Genomic DNA, 20,110 nt, shown 5'->3' with positions numbered 1-20,110 from the left:
CGATGGGTATGGGGCCCACCCATCCACCTCTGGCACAGCTCAGGACGCCCAGGGCCGGCACAGGCCGAGGGGCGGTGGCTGGGGTGGCCCCACCGACAGCATGCTTTGTCTCTGCAGGGTTGCCACGGCCATGTGGCAGACGATGGTCTCCGAGCCCCGCGTTGCAGAGGACGTGCTGAGAAGCCTGCTGATGCAACACACAGGGCCTGAGCACGATGGCTTCGGCCCACAGCACAGCTGCGTCCGCTCCTGGGCTGTGAGTTCCTGGAGCAGGCCTCGCTCACCCCCAGCGGGGCTGCACTCCCCTCCCCGTCCCCTCCTCCACTCTTCCCCTGTTCCCGAACGACAGCCTCCCCTGGGGCTCCCCAGTCAGGAGGCCCGGGAGCCAGAGCCCAGCAGGGCCACGTGCACTGCTGGGGCCCCACTGCGCACAGGCACGGAGCCCGCCCCGGCGCTGCCACTCTCCGTCCTCCTCCCTCCCCACCTGCTCCTGCCTTGCTGGGCAGCCCGGGGCCGGGCGGCTCCCTGGCCCAAGCAGGCTGCAAGGTGTGGCCCAGGGAGCCCAGGGCAGCTGGCAGGACCCCCGGGGACTGCTGGGGCCTTTGCTCTGGATACGAAAAGCTGGCTTGCCCGTGACACAAAGCAGAGCCGACCCCAGAGAGTCGCTGGGGCTGGGCCCCAGGCCAGGCAGCCAGGCAGCAGGCTCTGCCCTGGTGTCTCTGACAGTGCTGCAGGGACATCCGTGCACTGAGAGCTGCGCCTGGCTGTTTTCTGCAGGTAACCAGTGCCATGCACAAGATCTTCCAGCTGCCCTCCAGCAAAGGCGTTGCGCAGTCCCTGTTCCACAAGTTCTACGTTGCCGTGCTCTTCCAGATCTCCTTCACCCACGAGTGCACGCTGCAGGACTTCAGCATGAGCAGCAGTCAGACGGGGGAGCGCATGTGGCCCCCGGGCAGCTTTCTCAGGTGCTCCATCCCCACTGCCAGGTCTGTGCCCCAGGCCAGAGCCAGGGCCGGGGCTCCACATGTGACGCACGCTGTGCTCTGCATGCAGGACTGCTGTGATGACCATGAGAGCGCTTTTCCAGCACCTGAAGGGTGCCGCTTTGGTTGAAGACATCCAGACGCAGGGTGGCTGGGACATGCTTTTAAGCCCTGAGACCTTCCACACAGGTGTCGCTGTGCTGACTAGGTGAGCGCCTCATCAGTTGTCCTTGTCTCCCCTGGCATTCTTCTCCCGGAGGTGGAGGGCCCCACGTGATCCCCTTCCTCGTGGCTGCTGGGGTGTGCCCAGGGGTCCGAGGGACAACGCTGACCCTGAGCGCTGGTGACGGAGGGATCTCAGAAGAGACCGACAGGGGGAGTGGCCGCTTTGATCTTTAAGGTCCCTTCCGACCCGAGCCATTCTATGGTCCATTCTGTGATTTCCATGCCGCTGCCTCTGAGAGTTCCTGGGAGAAGGGCTGCTGTTGCCCGGTGCAGGAGGAGGACTCGCAGGACGTGTCACCTTCCAAAGCGCCCCTTCCTCGGAGACCAGCGGGACAGGAGAGTGCTGGGGCTGGCTCTGCAGGCAGTGCCGCAGCCTGCGCTGCAGCTGTGTGGCAGAGCAGCCGGAAGGGTGGCCAGCGAGCATGGGAAGGCCCGGGGGCCTGGGGATCCAAAGCGGTCAGGAAATGGCATCTGTTGGAAGGCCACAACTTGTGTGTAGGCGGGGCGTCTCTCAGTAAACCGAGCACATCTATGCTCGTCACCCTCCATGCTTGCAAAGGCAAGGTGTATGGCGAAGGGCGGGCGGCCTCTCCTCAAGCGGATAGCACCAGCTGCTGAAGCAGAGCGCAGAAATGCAAGCCTTGCCCTGGCCTGGCCCATGGGATAGCAGCTAGCGCTGGCAGCGCAGTCCCAAGGAGGTTCGTTTGCCCAGCTTGGTGCTACCAATGCGTTCTTCCCCTGGCCAGGGCTCTGCGAAGCAAAGCACCACTCTACTGTGCCTCGATGTTTGAAGAGGCAGTCACGGGTCTCTGCCAGAGACAGAAGCACAAGGAGATCGTCGCCATGGCTGTCTTCACGGAGGTAGGGCCTAGCAGCAAGTGGTGCCTCTCCAAGGTGTCTTGAAACTCTGGGCTGTCTGGCAGATAGGGGAGGGGCCAAGTTGCCAGTCTGATGGAGCTGGGCTGGTGACTGCGCTCTCCTCCCAGTCACTGGGGCCTTTTCCACTGAGGGACCGGGCCTGAAGCATTTGCATTTTGTCCGTCCTGGGGGGCAGCTCCCTGCACACAACCTCTTCCGAAAGTCCGGGGAGCAAAAGGCTGCAAGTGGTTCAGCGGGCAGAAGCAGCAGGCGAGGGAGCTGCGCTGCGTGCCGCGAGGCAGAGCTGTGACTGGCTCCGGGGCCCTTGCCCCGAGCTGTGTGGGAGGGGTGATTCAGCGTACTGCCAGGAGTCCTGCCGGCTGGGCCAGGCTCTCACGGGCCTGCTGAGTGTCTTTCAGTTGCTGGACTGCGTAGACTTTGAGCAGCACATCGATGACTGCATCCTGACCCTTCTTCAGTCACACATGCACAGTCAGTCCTTGGTGCTGCGTAGGATGGCGGTCACAAGCGTCGTCGTGCTGCCTACGAGACCCAAGACAGTGAGTGGGGGCATCTGGGCCAAGTGGCGGCACCCACCTGGGGCTGGCCTGCAGGCGCTGTTGCCCGCAGAGGCTTGCTTGGACTTTGCCAGGAATCGGGAGGGGCGGTAGTGGCTCCACTGCTCTCACTGCCTTCTTCATCGGCCCCTGAGCGCTTCTGGCCAGCCCCTGGACTGTGCAGCACGAGGAGAGCGGCACCGGTGTCCGCTCAAAGGCACCTCCTGCTGTGCCAGGAAGAGGTCAATGCCAGGCCCCAGGCCAGCCAGCGCGGGGCTGCCTCAGCTGCAGGAGCACTCTACTCAGAGCAGTCATCCTGCTGAGGTTGGGACGATGAGCCCCCACACGGGGCCAGGCTGACACAAGTGGCTGCTTCTGCAACCCAACGCAGCAGCCTTCTGTCCCGAGGGGCCTCAGCATGCTCCGTGCTGGCCTGGAGACAGACCTCTGCCCTGGGCTGCGCCCGCTGTAAGCAAAGGGCTTCTGCTGGAGTGGTCCTCGGTGATCCTGAAAAAGAACTGCTGTGTTTCATGCAGGCAGTAACTCTGCAAGGCCTGCTGCCAGAGGTCATGCAGCAACTGCAGGATGCCGACGGCGCCATCAGTATGAAGGCCCTGACTGTCCTCCGCAACGCACTCCGCCTGGCAGATGGGCAGGTGGCTGGCCCCATCGCTCTGCAGCTGCCGGAGAGGCTCCTGCCCCTCTTTGAAAACGTAAGGCTGGTGGGCAAGCCGGAGGTTTGGCCAGCGTGGCCACGGGACACGTGAACGTGGCCTGGGGGTGGTGCGTCCCTCTCCGCATGTCTCACTGGCCTGCGAATTCTTCTCCCACCACGACCCCTGGGCACGTGCTGGAAACGTTTTGCTTGGTGCTTCTTGGGCTCTCCGGCTGGGGCAGTCCCTCCCTGTGCAGAGCCCTGCAGACGTGTGCTCCACAACGGCAACTTCTCCTCGGCCCCTCGCTGCCCGTGGCAGCTTCTCCCCTTGCCACGTGTCCCCTTGCCAGCCCCAGGGTGGAGCATCTGCAACCCACTGCCTTGCCCTTCCTGCGTCTTGAGCCATTTTGCACTGCCTGCACGCTCGGCCTTACCTACCACAGCTCACTGCAGAGTGGGAGCCAGGAGCGTGTCTCCCTATCAGCCACACCGACCCCTTGCTCACTGTGAGCTCGGAAGAGCCTGGACTGAGGTCCTCACTTGTTCTGTCTCACCAGGAGTCCAGCTGCGTGAGAGAGCTCTCCATCCTTCTCTGCAAGGATGCCATGGAGGTGGCAGAGGGCACCCATGAAACGGAGATGAAGAAGCAAGTGCAGAGCACCCTCCTCCCCCTCTTCTTCCACCTGCATGACCAGAACCAGTGTGTGGCTCAGGTGGGGATTTCTAAGCTGAGCGGTCGCTTGAGGGGGCAACACCCCTCAGGAGGGCCTGCGCATCAGGGGCACGGGCTGTTAGCAAGGCTCCCTCTGAACGTGCCTCACCCTGGGGCCGAAGCTCCTGAATCCAGAAGAAAGGTGCGGAGCCCCTCCGTGCGTGCACCAGGCCCACCACAGCCGTTTTGCCCTTGCTGCGCCTCCACCCACACAAAGGGCCAGAGCGGAGGGGCCTCTCCCTGCCCCACATCCAGCCCCACACGCCGCCCTCCACAGAACAGCCCGCTGGGAGGCTTCCTGCAGCCCTAGAGCTGTCAGGGGCCGAGAAGGTGGGCACGGGCGTTTTCCAGGCCCGCCCTGCCTGCTCCCAGCAGTGCTCAGCAGTGGTGCGTAGCCACGGATACCTAGGCACTAGAGTTTTCACGGGCATCCCAGCTGTGCGTGCAGGTGTCTGAGGCCAGTGGTGTGGCGCCCAACAGTTGTCGACCCCATGTTACGCACAGGGACCCGCCAGATGTCTAGGCTGAATGCTCCCTTGCTCTCTTGGGCATGAGCACCCTGGAGCTGCCAGCGTGCTCACTGCAGAAACCCTGGCCCGCACAGTGCCCTGGGCCACGCAGAGGGGTGCAGCCCCTGCCAGGGCTTGCAGGAGCCAGCACGGCCTCCAGCCCCACCAGCCTGGGAAGGGAGCTGCAGACAGGACTACAGCTCCCAGCATGCCTCGGGACGGAGCAGCCCACCTGACCCCGCGGGGACTCCGGAACGCCCCCCCGTGCCGTTCCTCTCCTCTCCCTGTGCCTGTGCCTCTCCCTCTTCCCAAACCGTTTTCCCGGAAACCCACAAAGGGAAACGGCAGAAAAACGCACCCCACGCCGTCTCGGGGAGGAAATACCTGCCCTGAGCAAGGCTGGAGGGGAGGCACCTGCCCGATGGCAAACTGGGAGCGGAGAAGAAGGCGAGGGGACACCCAGTGGGGCGGGGAGGGGGGGAAGGCTGAGCTGCCCGGGCACCAGCCCAGCGGTCGCAACAGCGCTGGGGGTTCTGTGCCCCCCAGTGGGGGTGGGACGGGCCTCTGTGGGCACAGAGCAGCCTGGCCCGTGGCTCCCCGCCCCGGTCTTGAGGCCAATGCTGGCACGGTGGCAGCAGCGCTCTGCCTGCCCTGCAGACCGGTGCCAGCCCCTGGCAGCTGCCCGTGTCCCACCCTGACCATGCCGTCTCCCTCCAGGTGCCCACACGGGCCCCAAGGGAGCCTTCAGACCGCCTCCCCGGCAATGCAGCTTGTGCTGACGGGCCTTCTTCAGTGCCCCGCATCTCTCGCTGTGGGAGCGAGCTCTCCCTTTCTGAGAAGAACTTTCTTCTTATTTCCAACCTGAACCTCCCCTGGCGAGCCCCGACAACCACCACCGTAAGACAACAGATGTTTTATTAAGACACACTAAGAAGAGGAGGGACGCAAAGGCAGTTGGCGGAGAGGGAGTCTTCTTCCTGAGAGGAGTCCATTCTCCCGTCCCTGTTGGCTTTCATGAGAGCTGCCAGGCGGGAGAACCTCCGTCCTCCTGATGTGCCCTCCAGGCTGTAGAGGTGCCCCAGTAAGGAGAGGCAGCGGGTCTGCTGAAGCATCCAGGCGAGCTTCTTCCTCCTGGCACACAAGAGAAACTGCTGAGCCCAGAGGCACGGCTGTAGAGCACCAAGTCAGGCTGGGCAGGGGAAAGTGGGGTGGCGGCTGAGACACGTCCGCCTCCTCAGAGGAAGGGAGCTGGTGCTGGAAGGGCTGCCGGCATGGAAGTGCGCAAATGAAGAAGTGCTGCCAGGGGCAGCCGACCGCTACAGAGGGTGTGCTGGCACTACGGGACTGGGGGGGGGGGGAAGTGATGCCAGGCACCAGCAGGAGAAGGACTATCGCAACTCTGCGCCTCCTCATCATCACGCTCCCCGCCCCGCACGCACACCTTAACCCAACCCCATCCCGTCCCTGGAGGTCACTCCAGACTGCCTTCCTTCCCTTGTTAAGCCCGTCCTCCCTGTTCACATCTCTCTGTTCCCAGGCACCCCTGGCCTCATCCGAAACGTGCCAGCAGGTGCATCCCTCGGCACAAGCTGCTTTCTACCCAAAGGCCCAGGGACCGCACAGGGGGGCAGCGTGAGGCTGCACTGCCCGCTGTTTGACTCACACGTCGTGCCTTAATGCCTCGGTCCTGCTAACGAGCTATGGGACAGCGTAGGTATGGCCTGAAGTCCAGGCAGGCCTGGGCCTGAATGCCTGGCACCAGAATACTCTTCCTTTCCCATGTGCTCCCTTCTGCTGCTTACCGAGCCTCTGGCGGAAGGGAGGGTGTTCTTCTGTTTGGGGCACAAAGAGCACCCTGAAACCTTTCCCACAGAGACTTGACAAAGGCTCCGGCACGCGTCTGAGGGAATTGCTTTTTCAGAAGGCTCAGCGCCCGCCTGGTCGTTTTCTTGGCCAGCCTCACGCATCCTAGATTACAGCAGACCTGCACAGGAAGAGGGAGACGGGCAGACACGGACCGCTTTCCCAAGCCTCTCCTCCTGCAGAGGCTGCAGAAATGTACCAGGGGCTGCCTATAGCAGGGACGCCCCCTGCAAGAAGGGAAAGCATCCGGCTCCATCCTCCAGGACACCCCTCTGCGTCACCCTGCCGCTTTACCTCCCCTTTGAGGCTGAAGAAGGTCGCCTCCTCAAAGCAGTCTAACGCAGTTGCTGTCTTCTCCATGGAGTTCCTCAGGGCCTCCGCTTCGTTCAGCTTCATAAGGGCCTTCGAGCAAGCACACAGGCAGCAGGTGAGCATCGGTGCAGAGCCCCTGGCCAGCTCCGTCCTTCCCTCTTGCCTCCTGTGGCACCTGCCTTAGGAGGGCCCGCATCTCCCCACGCGATCCCTGCCCTAGCACAGTGCCCCGTGGGCTCGGAGCTCAGGCACCAAGGGAGCCTTCAGACCGCCTCCCAGGTAATGCAGCTTGTGCTGACGGGCCTGCTTGAGTGCCCCGTGTCTCTTGCTGCGGGAGAGGCAAAGCGCAGGAAACAGTCCGGCTCTGCCCCCGCTGTTTCTTTTGGGAGGCCCCTTAGCCGGCGTGTCCTGTTGCAGTGGACTCCAGGTGCGGTGCGTGCTGGCAAGCAGGGCCACTCACCATGTAGCTGTTAGAGACGTGCAGGTAGGCAGCCGCACACTCCAGCAGGTAATAGAAGGCTTGGGAAGCGTTGCCTATTGCCACATAGTGGCGAGCCAAAGGCACAAGCACTGATTCGATGATGGCTTCGCATTTGCAGGAACACTCGCCACCGTCCTTCTCTTCGGTCCTGCTGGGCTGCGCAGTTGTCCACTCGCCCGCTGGTGGAAACCGCTCTGACGCTCTGGTCAGCGGCAGGATGCCAGGAAAAGAAGAGAGCAAAGAGCGGATGAGCATCACCTGAGATGACCCTGCTCTCCCTACAGGTAGCAACAAAAGCCCAGTTTCCTGCTGTCTCATCCCAGCTCCCACCCCACAGCCAGCCTCCTCGTCCCAGAGCTGGAGTCCCAGCCAGCAGCCAAACGGCAGAGCTCCATCTGTCTGCTCTGGAGCTCACTGGTTTCCACAATCATCAGAACCTTGTCTCCTCACCTCAACTCCTCCTCCGAGAAAGCCTGCTGCTGCTGCAGGGCATTTGCACTACCTGGGAAGAAGAGAGAGCGTGTCAAGGACCTCCCCACGTAGCCCGGGCTAAGAGCTGCGGGCTTGCAAGGCTCCTGCCGAGCAGACCCAGGGCACAAGAGCTGCGGTGATCATCCTCGTCCCCTGGCTCATCCCTGGCAAGCTGGGGCCCACCAGGTCCCCAGCACATGGGCCTGGGCTTCCAGAGGGAGGGGGCTCCGCAGCACGCACACAGCCTACCCTCAGGGGTGTGACTCCTGTCCTTCTTCAGCTGTTCTCCAGCGAGCACCAAGGCCTCCCAGCTGTGCCAGTCATCCTCGTCCGCAGAGCCCTGGCAGTTTTCCCCATCCTGGGGACTGGGGACGGCAAAGCGGTGGAAGGCCACAAAGTCCCCTCCGTGGCAGCTCCGGCATTTGTGCGCGTGCTTCTCCAGGAACGCAGCACGCTTGCGCTGCGCGTTGGCCCTCTGTCTCTCGGGCCACAGCTCGTAGGCTGCCTCCCGCAGCAGCGGGGCACAGAAGGCCAGGACGCCAGCCCGCCACTCTGTGGTCTCCTCGCTCATAGACGGCCTCTCCGCCCCTGCAAGGCAATGGATCGTGGCCTCAGACAGAGTGGTAGAGGCATTCTCAACAGCCGCTGGGAATTTCCCTCTGCGCAAAGCTGGTGGGGGAAGGCCCCTTTCAGCTACAGCGCTCCTGGGTCTACGTTACTGCCACCACTTACCGCTCCCTGCCTGCTGAGAGGTGGACGGCTCCTCTCCAGCATCTTGGACGTCTCTGGGCACCCCTGTGTCCTTCAGCCACTTAATGATGTTGTCGCTCACCAGCACGTCCAACAAGTAATTCATCTGCTGCCTGATGCAGGTGGGCAGGATGTGAGCCAGCAGCTGGGTGGTAAACACCGGCCCTGTGATGGCCGCAAACTTCAAAGCCATCTGCTTCTTCAGCGTGATCCGGTCCAGCTCAGCCAGCGCAATCTCTGTCAAGAAGAAGCAAAACGTCTCTCTCTTTTGTGTCCCAGAGCCTGAGCTTGGAGAGGCTGGACAGTTCCACCACGGGAAACAGGGTAGACTTTGGCCTCTCTTCCTCAAGATGGCACCTGCTGGGCAATCGCAGCCCAGGGGAATGTCTTCAGGATGGCTCCACTCCTCCGGCAACCACAGGCCACAAGGCCCAGGGATAAGAGAGACCCAGACAAGCGCTCCTCCACCAAGGATGGGGAGGGCACGATCCTGCGGGTACATGCGACCCGCGATGCGACCTAGCAGAGCTGAACTAGGCTGACGCCCAGCAGTGCACACAGAGAACAGAGAGCGCTTTCACCACCTCAGAGCTGGACTTGGAGCTCCCCGCAACTGCTGTGCGCCTCACAGGTAGGCTCACAGCTGGTCCACAGCCCGGAGGGGGACATCTGTGCCCTTAAGCACAGAGCTCTTTCTGCTCAGACCGGAGTCGCTTTCCTGGCACGGACCCCCCGGCTGAGCGGGTGACTCCACAGCATGCCGATGCCCAGCCCCTCTCTCATGTGCACCCCAGGAAAGGACCCCAGCACAGCCGCGAACTCAGCCGCTCACCTTTCAAGGTGGCCGGCAGCACGGTGGTCTCCAGGCTGACGTCTGGTCTGATGGTGCAGACCCTGCCGCTGTTATTCCCAGCACTGGAGCTTGAGGTGGCTGAGACGAGGTGTGAAGTCTCGACTGCAGAAGCTGGGGAGAGAGAGAGAGGGAGCGCATGAACAAGGTGGGGCAAGTCCAACCTGTCACGGTCGGGTGCGCTTCATGGCCCGCACCGAATGCGGTCAGTGAGCGGGGCAAACCGGTTTCCACTGCAGTGTTTTTGTTTGCATCGCCCTTGCAACTCTTTTTCCGCCTTCACACCAGCTGCCCAGCTGTACTGAATGAACGTCCCGCGACAGAACGCAGTAGTTGCTGCCTTTGACCGCGCTACCTCCCACAGCCAGGGAAATTGCCGGTGATAATCCAAAAAGCAAAGCCCATGCAGGCTGTCCCCAGGGCAACAGCACTCTGCTTGGCATTGCTCTTGCAATTAGTGCTCTTGCATTACTGCCAAGCTCCTCAGTTCCCAGCGCCTTTGCGGGCATTTATGGTTTTGGATTACAGTTTCCCAGGTCTGTCCCTCTCCTGCAGAAGGGCTTTCTTCTCAAGGGAGCTGGTGGCTTGCCAAGGTGACAGCAAGGTGTGCGGGAGCCCACGCCTCAGCCAGATCAAGTTCTGTCCTGCTGCCAGATCGGACTCTGCCCAGACTCACTGGAGAGCCACAGGACACGGTCGTGCGGGGGGGAGGGAGGTGCAACAGCATCTAGCCAGTGCGCAACAAGAGTGCTTACCGATCAAGCCCTCCCAGTCGTCCTCTGCTTTTTTGTCCTGCCTCCCAGTGCGGAACAAGCGCATGTTGTTGCAACGCAGGCAGCGCAGCAGTTCCTCGCAGTAATATGGGATGCCAGAGCTTCTTTGGATCAGGAACCTGGGCAGGAGCAGAGCCAGCAGTGACCAACACCAGGGAAGTACGGTGCGACACAGTTCTGATGGGCGGGCGGCGAGTCACTCAGCCTCACAGGGTAACCAGCCTCTTCGTCACAGCTACGGCGCACTTCAGAAGGGGGCGGTCCTCCCACTGGCTTGGGCGTTTGGGACCCCCTGACCCTACACCGTTTGCTGGAGTCCGTGGGGAAATGGTCGTGGACAATGTCCAAAGCACAACGCAGCAAGCCTGACCTTCCCTGTCCTCAGGAGCCCAGATCTGCTCTGGCAGCTGGCTGGACCCCTGCTCCTGGGAATCCCTCCTGCAGCCTGGCCACATAGGTCAAAGCCTTTTGCACGCCTCAGCCACGCTAAGGCTTGGGCACCCACCTCCCTCTGCTCTCCTCTCTCCTCTTCTCTCCCCTTTCCTCCCTGCCTTGCCCTCCCTCCTCTGCAACAGCAAAGGGCTGTCACTGCCCGCGTGCTGCATCTTGGGAGCTGCCTATTCTTAGCTCCCGCCTGCTGTGGTGAGTCTTAAGGAGAAACCCAGGTCCTTGCCGGAGTCAAGGATGCTGCCAGAAGGCCCCGTGCTTCCTTTCCTGCGGGGCGACTTCCTTCCGTGGGCAGCGTAGGTCCAGCCCCTCCGGAAGAACTCCCTGGCCTGCAACATACCTTGCTAGATCCCTGGGGATGCTGACCACTCCAAGGTCCTGGCAGGCTTTCTGCACCACAGCTGCAGGTTTCAGCTCTTCCAGATGAAGACAGCTGATTCTCTGGGACATTGTGCTCACAGACATTGTGCTGCAGCTTTGAAAAAGCTCTCCGTTCTCTCGTGGCCAGGAGCTAAGCTCATGACCATGAAGAGCGTGACGCTTTGGAGCACGGGCCACATGATAATCCAGGAGGCAGGGTCGATGAAGTGGGCGTTGTCGATGACAAATATGCCGAATTCTCCTCCAAGGGTCTGAAAAAAGCAGACGGTTCTGTGTGGGGTCTGGTGGATTCTCAAGCGTCTTCTAGGGGAGGAAATGTAGCCCCTCTCTCCGGAGACGGAGAATACTCAGAAGTCTCTCCCCAGCCGCTTCCCTCTTCAGAAGCTTACTGGCTGTTCATTTCTGCGAGACTTTAAGGTCTCCTCAAGCACCACTTGCCCTTCTGAAGGAGGGAACTTGGGCAAAGGAACGCAGAAGGCGTCAATCCTCCTCCAGGGCACATACCCTCCAACTTAACAGGAGGCGAGCTACTAGGCATATGGGGAGGGCTCGAGAGGGGCTTCTGGGAGGAGGGGCTCCTGGGCCCTGAAGGGCGATGACCCTGGCACATCGTCCTGCTGCCCACTCAGGCCGCTCTGATGTGGAGCCTGCAGCGGGCAGGGTTGTTTTCTTTCTCTGACCCAGGTGGAAGGAGGAACGCTCACCTTCTGTAGCACTTGCATACAAGTCAGGTGCAACTCCCTTTTCCTTGGAGTGTCATGCATCTTGCGAATCTTGTCCGGGACGGCAAACTGGACGGGAAAGCAGAGTCAGAAAGAAACATCATCCTGGGACCAGGCATGCCTATCCACCAAGCTCGACGGCAGAACAAAGCGCCTCTGCTTTTGCATGAGGTCAACACGAGCCTCTCTTCACTGGCCTTTCCAGGGTGCTGACCAAGACACCTGGCTCATGCGCAGGACATGAAGTCACCACAGACAGGGAGCCTCCCCGGACCCAGGAATCAGAACGCGGTGCTATGAGCCCCGCGGCTCCCAGCCCGGAGCTAAGCCTGCCCAGCGGAACACCCAGACAACAACCAGACTACCTCAGGAGGCAGTCTCACCCTCTCGCTCCCACCTTGACGAGGAGAATGTCATTGAGGAGGCAATATCTGCTCTCTTCTATCGCCCCTTGGAGCTTGGCCTGCAGGGTGCGCTGCCTGTCCTCGCACGTTTCACCCGCCTGCAGGCCCAGAGCCCTGGCCACCAGCATACGGATGGCAGAGAAGGGCTGCCTCACGTTGGCCTCGGTCAGTTCCACGGTGACAACCCTGCGGTGCAAAAGCAAAAGGCACCTGAGCTGCAGAAAAGGCCCCCAGTAGCCCACGCCTGCCAAGACAGGAGAGCTAGAGATTCACGCCGCCTGGTTCTTACTGCAAAGGAACGCAGGGTGCGCAGTCCCGGGGGTGGGGGAGGAGGGCCAGGCACAGGGCAGAGGCATCGCAGTCTTCCACGAACGTCAGGCCAGAGGCCAGAGGCCTCGCCAGAGGCCAAAACCAAAGAAAACCCAGATGGGGCAAAGAAGCCGGGGTGTGCTGTAGGCTAGTAGACTGCTTTGCCACCCTGGACAAGCAAAAGAAGCCTCTTGGAAAGGAGGACCTGTGTCACTTAGTGGCTCAGGACACCAAGCATCTGGCACCTTTGGCTCAAGTCTTTTGATAGTTTTCAAGAGACAGCAACGTTAACATTCAAAAGGTCCTCCAACCATGGCCCAGAGGGACACCTGAGAACTGAGCAGGCAGACAGGAGGAAGAGTGGCCCAGTGGCCCACCTTTCCCCAGGGCGACATGACTGACCCAAAGCTTCCTGCGCAGAAGGAGCTGGGAAAAAATTCCTCCTTGCGTCAGAATGACCTCTGCCGTAGCCTTGCACGTAGTGGAGCAAGCACAGCGCAGGGAGCCCAGCGGAAAGCCGCTTGGACAAAGCCTGCACGGCTAGCGTGCGTCTCCAAAGCCAGGACAACCTTCCCCACCCCACTGGCATCACTCCCGGCTCTCTTAGCAGCAGGAGACAGAAAGGCAGAGAGGTACAAAGCAGACCCGTGCCAGGCCTTTGAATCTTCCTGGCCACGGGGAAGGGATGTCTGCGGGAGACCAGGCTGGTCTCTTGCTGCACAGCTCCTCTTTGCCGGCCAAGGTTGCACCCTTGGGGTCCCTGTGCCCCCATCCAGATGGCTCGGAAGACACTCACCACTTCTCGGCGATTCCCACATATTGATAGATATGGCCGGGATTGGTAACGCCTTTCAGCTTTGTCTCCGGCAACTCCTTGAAGAAGCAACCGGGCAGGCGAGAGGCTGCGGAGGTGGCTTCATCACAGGACACCAGCCTAGGGTAGTGCACCATCAAGCGTGCAGCCAAGTTCACCTTATGGCCAATCACTGCCACAGAGAGAGAACACGTTGACATGGTTAGGAAAGCGGCCTTGCCCCACCCTTCAAGGCCAAGGGCTACTTCCCCTTGTTGTCCATAGGTGCATGCCCAGTGGACTGCACCAATAAGCACACAGAGCTGAAATCCACACGAAGGTCTTTTAATTAAATAACTAATTATATAACTCTGCAGAGTCAGGTGCTTGGCGATCTTTTGCAAAGCCAGCACACTTCAGACTTGAATCACCGTTATTTATACACAGCAAACTTGTGAAAGCTATCTCTTTGGCTACTTTTGATTGGCTATTACAGCTCACCTAACTTATGTCTACGGAGTTTGCACATTACAGAGGAAGAGCGGGGGAGGAGGGGACACCAAATCCCACATCAGCATACATTAGCATTTTGATGGGTATGTTTTTTAATATGTTTATGACCCTTAATGAGCAAAAGGTTACTATAGGTCAGTCTGGAGCTGTTGTTCTCCTTCTTGTTTTTACCTTTTATCCCATATCTTCCTTGCTTCTGCTAGCTCAAGGCTGCCTGTCTCTCTGCTCCCTTATTTTCTCAGCTAAAAGACTATACGAGCTATAGAAAAGACTACACAAGCTGCGGGCCTCCCTATATTCCTCAAGGTTTCCTTGTGTTTTTTTTTTCCCCAGCTTTGGGACTACACCCTCAGGCACAGGTCAACCCAGCGGCAGGGCAAGCGGACCCAGCGGGAACCACAAGTCTCTGAGCCCATTCTCCCACCTCAGGTGGAGACCGGTGCCATCTGGGCCGCCACCGGCAGCCTGTGGCATATGTGCTTGCCCCAGCCTGCCCGTCTCTTCATGACTGACATCCTTAAGCGCACCCACGCCAGCCTCCCACTCTTCAGACTAAGGTGCGGTACCTGTATGTTCGGCCCTCTCAGGGTGGCCACAGAGGCCGCAGAACACCGTCCCGCTGGTGACCCCAACGGACACTGCCCTGGCACACGGGGAGAGAAGCGCAAAGTCAGTGGCGCCCCAGGCGCAGACCTGCTCGCCCCGCTCCGCCCCTTCCCACATCTCCCCTTGGCGCCAGCCAGGGCCACCTGCTGTCCCACAGCCAGTGCGTGTCTTGGGGACTTGGAGAGCTCGGGGCGCAACACACCCCGCTCACAAGGGACACGGGGAGGGTGCACGCAAGATGGCTTGGACCCTTCCCCTGAGGCACGATGGCTGCGACCTGCAGCAGGCCACAGCCCCTCTCATTAGTGGAGGAAAGCAGGTGCTGCCCACAGAGCACCTACAATGCCAGCGGCTTGAGATCACGGGGCTGGGCCCGAGCCCTGTTCCTGGCCCTGTTGCCCAGAGGGGCCTGCCTCTGGCACCAAGGAGCCTCGTGCCCTGGTGAGGGCTCGCTCCAGCACCACGACTGGCAGGCTCTGCTTGGAGGGCCTGCGCCTGGCTGCCCTGAGCTAAGCCCAGGGGCCGCCTGCTGCCTCTCAGGGTGCTGCCTCAATCCTGCCAGGGACAAAGGAGGCCAAGCCAGGAGGCCACGTCTCTTGCTGGTCAGCCCCCTTGCGCTGTCCCAGGCAGCACGCACGCCCTGCAACGCTGCCACACACTCACTCAAGTTTCCTCAGCGACGCGGAGCACATGCTGACGATCTGAAGAGCGCTTTCCAAGGCATGGATGCTCTCGTGCTGCAGCTTTGCTCCAGACAGTCCCAACACACAGAGGAACGTGCAGCCCTGCAGAGGACGGATGCAACACATCTGGTTACAGTGCCCATGGCCAGCAGCTAATGTCGTTCCGCTGCAGTCGCCAGGGAGACCAGCACAGCTGCAGGTCAACACAAAGCCACAGAGGACTGATCCCACCGGCAAGGCAGAGCTGCTTCTCAGTCCCTCTCCACTAAACAGACAAGGGCCACCCTCTGGGGGTGGGGTTGCTCCCCCACGCTCACCTTATCAAACAGGAGGCTTTTGTTGATTTCGCCCTTGTGAGGACTGAGGATTGCTGAAATGATCCTGTTGGCATTAGAGAGGCCCCTCCTAAGATCCAGTAAGTTGGCCTCTGCAGAAAACTGCAGCTGGACAAAGAGGCTGGTGACTGGCCGTAGCTCAGACCACAGGTGCAGCGGCACATCCTCATCCATCTGGAAGGGAAGAGCACGACAGCTTTGCCAGCCTGTTCTCCCGGGGGTTCCTCTGGGCCCGTGCCATACACCAAGGGAGAGCAGGCGTGCTCGCAATACCAGGTACTACTGGAGGAAGGGTAAGTCCTCTGCTCGGTGCCAATCGCAGGCCAGCCCGCGGCAGGCAGGTCATAGCACAGTCATAGCACAAACGACAAAGGAGGGGAATGTTCCAGCAACACCCCATCTTGTGACAAGTACGGCCGCGAGGGGCGACCCTCTGGCACGTCCCAGGGACTTGAGCAGACTCGCCCGCTTGTCCTCGCCTCGTGCCCACAGCACGTCCAGAACAAGAGTCGTGGAAAAGGCAGAGGGAAGGCCACCTCCCGCCACCCGCGCCTCTTTGAGGAGCAGCACAAAACGGGCAGTTTCCTGGCACATGCAGCACCACTAGCCCTGGCGTCAGTTCCCCTGGGTTCCCGCCTCAGGCTGCTTTTCCTTTCGTTTGTCTGTTTTCACGAGAGCTCCACCCCTGCAATGCACACCTTCTTCTGCCCTCCCAAAATGCAGCCTCCAGCAGCGGTGGCCTTACCTTCCTGAGAGCGGCTGCCGGTATGTGCTTCTTCAGCCTTGCTGCCACTTTTCGATCACTGGACATGATAAGAGCTGGCCTTCGTTGCCCTAAGGGAAGCAAACGCAGGCCTTCACTGGCAGGACGGGACTAGAAGGGGGCTGAAAGACGGGGCTGGCGCTGGGCAAAGCAGAGCAGAGATTCTTTGGTGTTTCCTCCTGCTCCCCTCTGCAGCTGCTCGGCCGGAGCCGTCCCCTGGCAGGAGGGGGCGGCAGCGACAGCCTCAGCTGAAGCACAGGAGGGCCAAAGGCACGAACGTCGACTGAAAGGTGGAAGAGGGCAGAGGGAGTTCCTCCCTGGAACTCTGAAGCAGGCAGGCCCCATTTTTCCCGCCAGTCCCAGAACACGGTGAAGCAGGGACTCACTTATCCTTTCCAAATGCCGCATCTTCGCGTGTTGGTCAAAGCGGCCTGCAGCATCTTGGCGTTCCGATCCAGACCTGTGCTCCATCCTCAGAACCTGCAGACACGCAGAAGGAAAGTACTGCCACTGGCCGCCCCAAGGAGCCCCAGGAGACACAGCCGGCCCCTCCACTCTCACTTTCCAGAGAAGGGCAGAAGCTCTTGGTGCAGCAAGCCCACTTCTCTGGATTTTCAGCTGGGACAGAAGTGCCTCCTCAGAAGGACCAGAGCCACGCAGGCATCACCCAAGCATGCCCCAGCTCTCAAGGACAGCTGCGGCGACCCACGGGGGACATTGCTGGTGGGGCCCAGACCCTTCCCGTGCTTCCCTCGGCCCCTCACGCCAAGCAAACACAACCCAGAGATACCCCTGAGGTGGAAGGGCAACTGCTTCAGCTCTCCACCAACCCTTACGGCTACAACTCTCTCCACGTCCAGCGCCTCAGCCTTCTAGCACCTGCCTCCTTCCCTTCCGGGTGCGGGTCTTCAGAAAGGCTCTAGAGGCCAACCCGTCCACCTACCTTCAGAGACCGTTTGCCACCAAGAAGCTTGGTCTGGATCTGTTCCTGCTCACACAGCTCCCAGCAGGTGGGTGAGAGGATCACTTCACTTTTAACCGCAAGGTTTTGGGCCTCCATAACTTCATCCAGGGCCTGGCTGCAGATGAAGTAATGCTGCTCCCTGTCTCCGGCAGTCAGTAAGGTCATTTGCCCTGCGGAGATCCCTGGGGAGAGAGCGAGAAGAAGCACTGACACCGGGGAGCTTTTGACCTCTATGGCCCCCCAGCACCTCAGCTGGCCAGCAGCTCAGCTGAAACCCAGCCTGGAGACGGGCATTAGGGAGGGGGGAGGAGTAATGGTTTTAGACTAAAAAGAAGGAGATTTACATTAGATATTCTACTGTAAATTAGAATTGGTGTCTGCAAAGACACCAAAGAAGTCGACGCTGACGATGTGTTGGCACTGCCGGGCATCTCACCCTGCTGCCTGTGCCACCAGCCCAGCAGAACAGCAGGTTTGATCAGTGCCTGCTCTTTTTGATGGCACGCAGGTTGTAGCTGTCTGCTTGAGGAAAGATGGGAGGCTCTCAGATAGTGGGGAAGGGTGGAGCTTGAGGTGAAGATGAGGTGAAGAGGTGGAACAAAAGCAAGCAGGGAGACACAGGTGATGTAAGGAAGGCTGCAGTCCGCTGCTGTCGCCTGCTCATTTGCGACAATCCTTCTCAGCAACACCAACCCTTGGCTGCTTGGCTGCCGGAACATGAGGCAGCTTCCCAGAGCCGACGCGTGCCTTACCCAAGCGGCAGGCAGGGCAAAAGTGCCTGTGCAGGGACTCGGTGTGGAATGCTGGCAGGGGAGGCTTTCCATTGGCGCTGGCCCCTGCAGAGGTGCCGGCCTTGCTCTGGAGGCAAGAAGCAGCCAGCAGCACTGGAGAGTGCCAGGGCTGTGCACGTGGCACAGCTGACCCAGCAGCGCCCATACCTATCTTCAGTTGGAGCTTCACACCCACGTGCGTGTCACGAGTGCCATGCTTCTTCTGGATTTGCTGGCAACACTGCAGCACCAGGCCGATGGTCTGAGGCAGCTGAGCTTCCGATGCTCTCCACAGCACCAGCACAGCATCCCCTGGGGAAAGGGAGGGGAAGGTGAAGGCTCTCCTGAGGGACAGCAGCAAGCGGCCAGCCGGCGTGCAGAGGAAGATGGGCTTGTGGGAGGGCATCCTCCTGAGGGACGGCACCCTGGCCACAGGGACCCCTCCCCTCTGCCGGGCCAGCCACAGCACCAGCCAGGGCGGCAGAGGAAGAGGGTGGGTGGCGGGGGGACCCTCTGCCCGGCACTCCTCCGCAGCTGCAGCGGCCAGAGAGCTGCTCCATCACGCCAGAGCACAGAGCAAGCGGCTCCCGCGGGAAACACTGCACAGCAGCAGGACACGGAGGCAGCCTCCTCCTAAGGACACACCTCCAAACTTCAGGATGTCTCCTCCAAAATCCAGCACATCTGCGGAGAAAGAGAAGGGAAGGCAGAGTTATGGGGGTGCCTTCTTCTGGAAGCCGTGGTGCAAGCCACTGTGGCCACAGCCCTGGCCCCTGCACAGCGAGCTGGGAGGCAGTGCCGTGGGATGCTACACAAGCACAGTACGCTGCAAGCTGGAAGGCACCTCTGGAGATTATCTGCTCCAGTCCCGCACCCCCGTCTCCACTCAAGCCGAGCCACCCAGAGCCACCTGCCTGGGGCCACGTCCAGATGCCTGGTGAAGGTCTCTGAGCGGGGACACTTGCAAATGCTGCCAAAGTGGTGGCCACCACATGCTCACGGTCAGAGACATCCCCCAGGATAAGGGGCTCATGAGGGCCACACACAGATGTCAGTGCCAGCATCCCTAGGTCACTGGCACGCTGGCACTCACTGGATGCCCCCAGCCTGCCCGGGGTCCTAATGGCACCAAAGCGGTGTTCCATCGTGGAACTGGAACTGTCTCTCTGCAAGCACAGAGGCAGATGCTGAGAAAGAGGGTGTCCCCTTGCTCATGCAATCAGAGAACGATCTAGGTTGGAAAAGGCCTTCGAGATCATCAAGTCCGACCATCCACCTGGCCTACTGAGTCCCCAGCACTAAACCATGTACCTTAGTGCCATGTCCACGCATCTCTTAAATAGCTGCAGGGACTGGGACTCCATCACTTAACTGGGCAGGCTGTTCCAATGCTCGACCACACCCTCCATGAAGAAATTCTTCCTAATACCCGACCCAAGCACAACCTGCCCCAAATTGAGACCCTCTCCTAATGGCCTATCTCTTCTCACCTGAGAAAAGAGACCGACTGCCTCCGCGCTGCAGCCTCCTTGCAAGGAGGTGGAAAGCGCAGTGAGGTCTCCCCTCAGCCTCCTCTTCTCCAGACTAAACAACCACAATGCCCTCAGCCGCTCCTCGTAACTCCTGTTTTCTAGTCCCTTCACCGGCTTTGATGCTCTTCTCTGTACACACGCAAGCGACTCAAACATCCTTCTTGCGGTCGGGGCCCCAAACTGAACGCAGTATTCGAGGTGCGGGCTCACCGCTGCCGTGTCCAAGAGCTATCACTTCCCTAGCCCTGCTGGCCACACTAGTTCTCATGCAGGCCGGGATGCCATCGGCCTTTCTAGACACCCGCGCACGCTGCTGGCACATGTTCAGCTGGCCGCCGACCAGCAACCCCACATCCTTTTCTACTGGGCACATTTCCAGCCACCCTTCCCCAGGCCTATGCGGCTGCATTAGGTTGCTGTGAGCCAAGCACAGGACCCAGCACTTAGCCTTGTTCAGTGGCACGTGGCTGGACTTGGCCCAGCCCACCTCGGCAAAGCCTTCCCACCCTCAAGCCAGTCAACCATCGTGCCTAACTTGGAATCGTCTGCAAACTTACTGATGGAGGGTGCATTCAATCCCCTCCTCCCTCCTGGTCACTGATGAAAATGTTAAACAAAAAAGGCCCTGGTACAGAGCCCTGGAGAATGCCACTGGTGTCCAGCCACCAACTGGATTGAACCTGGATTGAATGCCACTTGCTAGGACTCTTTGAGCCCAGCCATCCAGCCACTTCTTTACTCAGCAAACAGTACATACGCCCAGGCAGCATATATATGAGCAGCCAGTTTCTCCGGGAGAATACTGTGGGCAGCGGTATGAAACGCTTTATAAAAAGCCAGGCAGACAACGTCCAGAGCCTCTCCCTCCTCTACTAAGCGGGTCACCTTG

General features: G+C 60.3%; 1 protein-coding gene across 1 annotated transcript; it reads right to left on the bottom strand.

Annotated features, from left to right (window-relative positions):
* Positions 1-6,243: 6,243 nt before the first annotated feature.
* Positions 6,244-16,363, bottom strand: LOC308186666 (adenylate cyclase type 10-like; the record flags this gene model as incomplete). The annotated part of the gene is given in 18 exon segments (XM_080608786.1): positions 6,244-6,483; positions 6,657-6,764; positions 7,135-7,357; positions 7,606-7,657; positions 7,876-8,214; positions 8,359-8,613; positions 9,209-9,340; positions 9,982-10,118; positions 10,787-10,914; positions 10,917-11,078; positions 11,532-11,618; positions 11,947-12,139; positions 13,059-13,248; positions 14,135-14,211; positions 14,838-14,959; positions 15,175-15,366; positions 15,938-16,026; positions 16,342-16,363. Coding segments are annotated over 18 exon segments (2,694 nt in total). The 3' UTR covers positions 6,244-6,297.
* Between the last annotated feature and the right edge of the window lie 3,747 nt (positions 16,364-20,110).

This window comes from Anser brachyrhynchus (assembly GCF_964034855.1).
Source record: "Anser brachyrhynchus genome assembly, contig: SCAFFOLD_120, whole genome shotgun sequence".
NCBI classification, from domain to species: domain Eukaryota; kingdom Metazoa; phylum Chordata; class Aves; order Anseriformes; family Anatidae; genus Anser; species Anser brachyrhynchus.
This window is presented reverse-complemented; position numbering and strand designations above follow the sequence as displayed.